The sequence below is a fragment of the Malurus melanocephalus genome, unplaced genomic scaffold (assembly GCF_030028575.1).
Source record: "Malurus melanocephalus ecotype Western Australia unplaced genomic scaffold, MMel_1.1 scaffold_1787, whole genome shotgun sequence".
Classification (NCBI taxonomy): domain Eukaryota; kingdom Metazoa; phylum Chordata; class Aves; order Passeriformes; family Maluridae; genus Malurus; species Malurus melanocephalus.
The window spans coordinates 1-1,478 of NW_026625019.1; the positions used below are offsets into that span (position 1 = coordinate 1).

Below are 1,478 nucleotides of genomic sequence, written 5' to 3' on the forward strand. Positions count from 1 at the left end.
CCGGGCGTGGGGCTGTCCCGGGGGTCCCCCCCGCCCTCGGGCCCCCGACTCCTCTTTGGCTCCAGCTCCTCCTTGGCGAGGGGGGGAAGGTCTCCCCGCTCCGCTCGGCGCTTCCGGCGCCTCTCGGGGTCCCGGCCGCGGGCACGAGCCCCCCGCCTCTCTGCCTGCTCCAGCTGGGGATGGGGACACCGTCAGAGACCACCCCAAATCGGGAATGGGGGGCTGGACTGCCTGGGAAGGGTGAGTTTAGGGTGCCCAGGGCGAGTTTGGGGTCCCCAAGGTGGTCTGGACTTGCAGGGAAGGGTGAGTTTGGGGTCCCCAGGGTGGGCTGGACTGCCTGGGAAGGGCAAGTTTAAGGTGCCCAGGGTGAGTTTGGGGTTCCTGGGGCTGGAATTTCCAGGAAGAGTGAGTTTAGGGTGCCCAAGAAGGCTGACTTTGGGGTCCCCAGGATGGGTGAGGTTGGGAGCAGTTTTGGGATGTCCCTGGGGAGAGTCTGGGCTGTTCTCTGTCCCCAGGGAAGGTTTGGGAGGTTCCCATGGAGGATTTAGGGGGTTCTGTGTCCCCGAGGCAGTTCGGGGTGCACCAGGAAGGGTTTGGGGTCCCCGTAGCAGTTTTGGGTGTGCCTGTACCTCGAGCAGCAGGCGGAACAGGGCCAGCGGGGGTGGGCGCGTGGCCTGCAGCAGCCGCCAGATGCTCTGGGCCTCGTCCAGCGTCACCTCCAGCAGGTCCCCCTCCATCATCAGCTCCTCCAGCGGCCGCCGCGTGCCCTCGGCCAGCTCCAGCACCGGGCCTTGGAGCCGCGGCAGCGCCGCACTCAGTGCCTCCAGCTCTGTGGGGACATGGGGACATCATGGGGACATCATAGGGACACCACAGGGACATGGGGCCAGCTCCAGCACCGGGCCCTGGAGCCGCGGCAGCGCCGCGCTCAGCGCCTCCAGCTCTGTGGGGACATGGGGACATTGCGGGGACACCACAGGGACATGGGGCCAGCTCCAGCACCAGGCCCTGGAGCCGTGGCAGCACCGTGCTCAGGGTCTCCAGCTCTGCGGAGACATGGGGACACCATGGGGAGACCATAGGGACACCATGTCACCCTGGGGACAGTGCAGGGACACTGGGTCATGGTGGGGACACTGGGGGATTGTGTCACTCCTCGGGACACCACGGGGGGTTGCTGCACCGGGTCCTGGAGCCCTGGCAGCACCCTCAACACTGTGGGGACACTGTGATCCTATGGGATTTCACACTGGATCCTTGCAGCCCCACAACAGGGATCAACAGAATTCCTAAAGCAACCAGGGATCCACCGAATCCCACAGCATCCCCTGCATCCCATGGGATCAACAGAATCCCCGTCCCTGAAATCTCAGGGATTCCCCCCAGTAACCCTGAGCTCACTGGGGATCCCTGGATCCCCCAGCCCCTCCTGGAGCTGCACAGGTGGGATCTGGTGGATCCCAGTGGGTCCCCAAGCC

At 65.7% G+C, this 1,478-nt stretch overlaps 1 protein-coding gene across 1 annotated transcript in view; it reads right to left on the reverse strand.

Annotated features, from left to right (window-relative positions):
- Window positions 1-6: 6 nt before the first annotated feature.
- The window catches only part of LOC130587339 (lysine-specific demethylase 5C-like), a gene marked incomplete at its 3' end in the record, with an annotated part of 19,155 nt that continues 17,683 nt past the window's right edge, over window positions 7-1,478 (reverse strand). The window contains exons 15-16 of the mRNA XM_057388318.1: window positions 630-842; window positions 7-173 (exon numbers count right to left, since the gene is read on the reverse strand). Of these exons, the coding sequence (XP_057244301.1) occupies window positions 7-173; window positions 630-842 (380 nt within the window). The remainder of the gene's footprint in view (window positions 174-629; window positions 843-1,478) is intronic.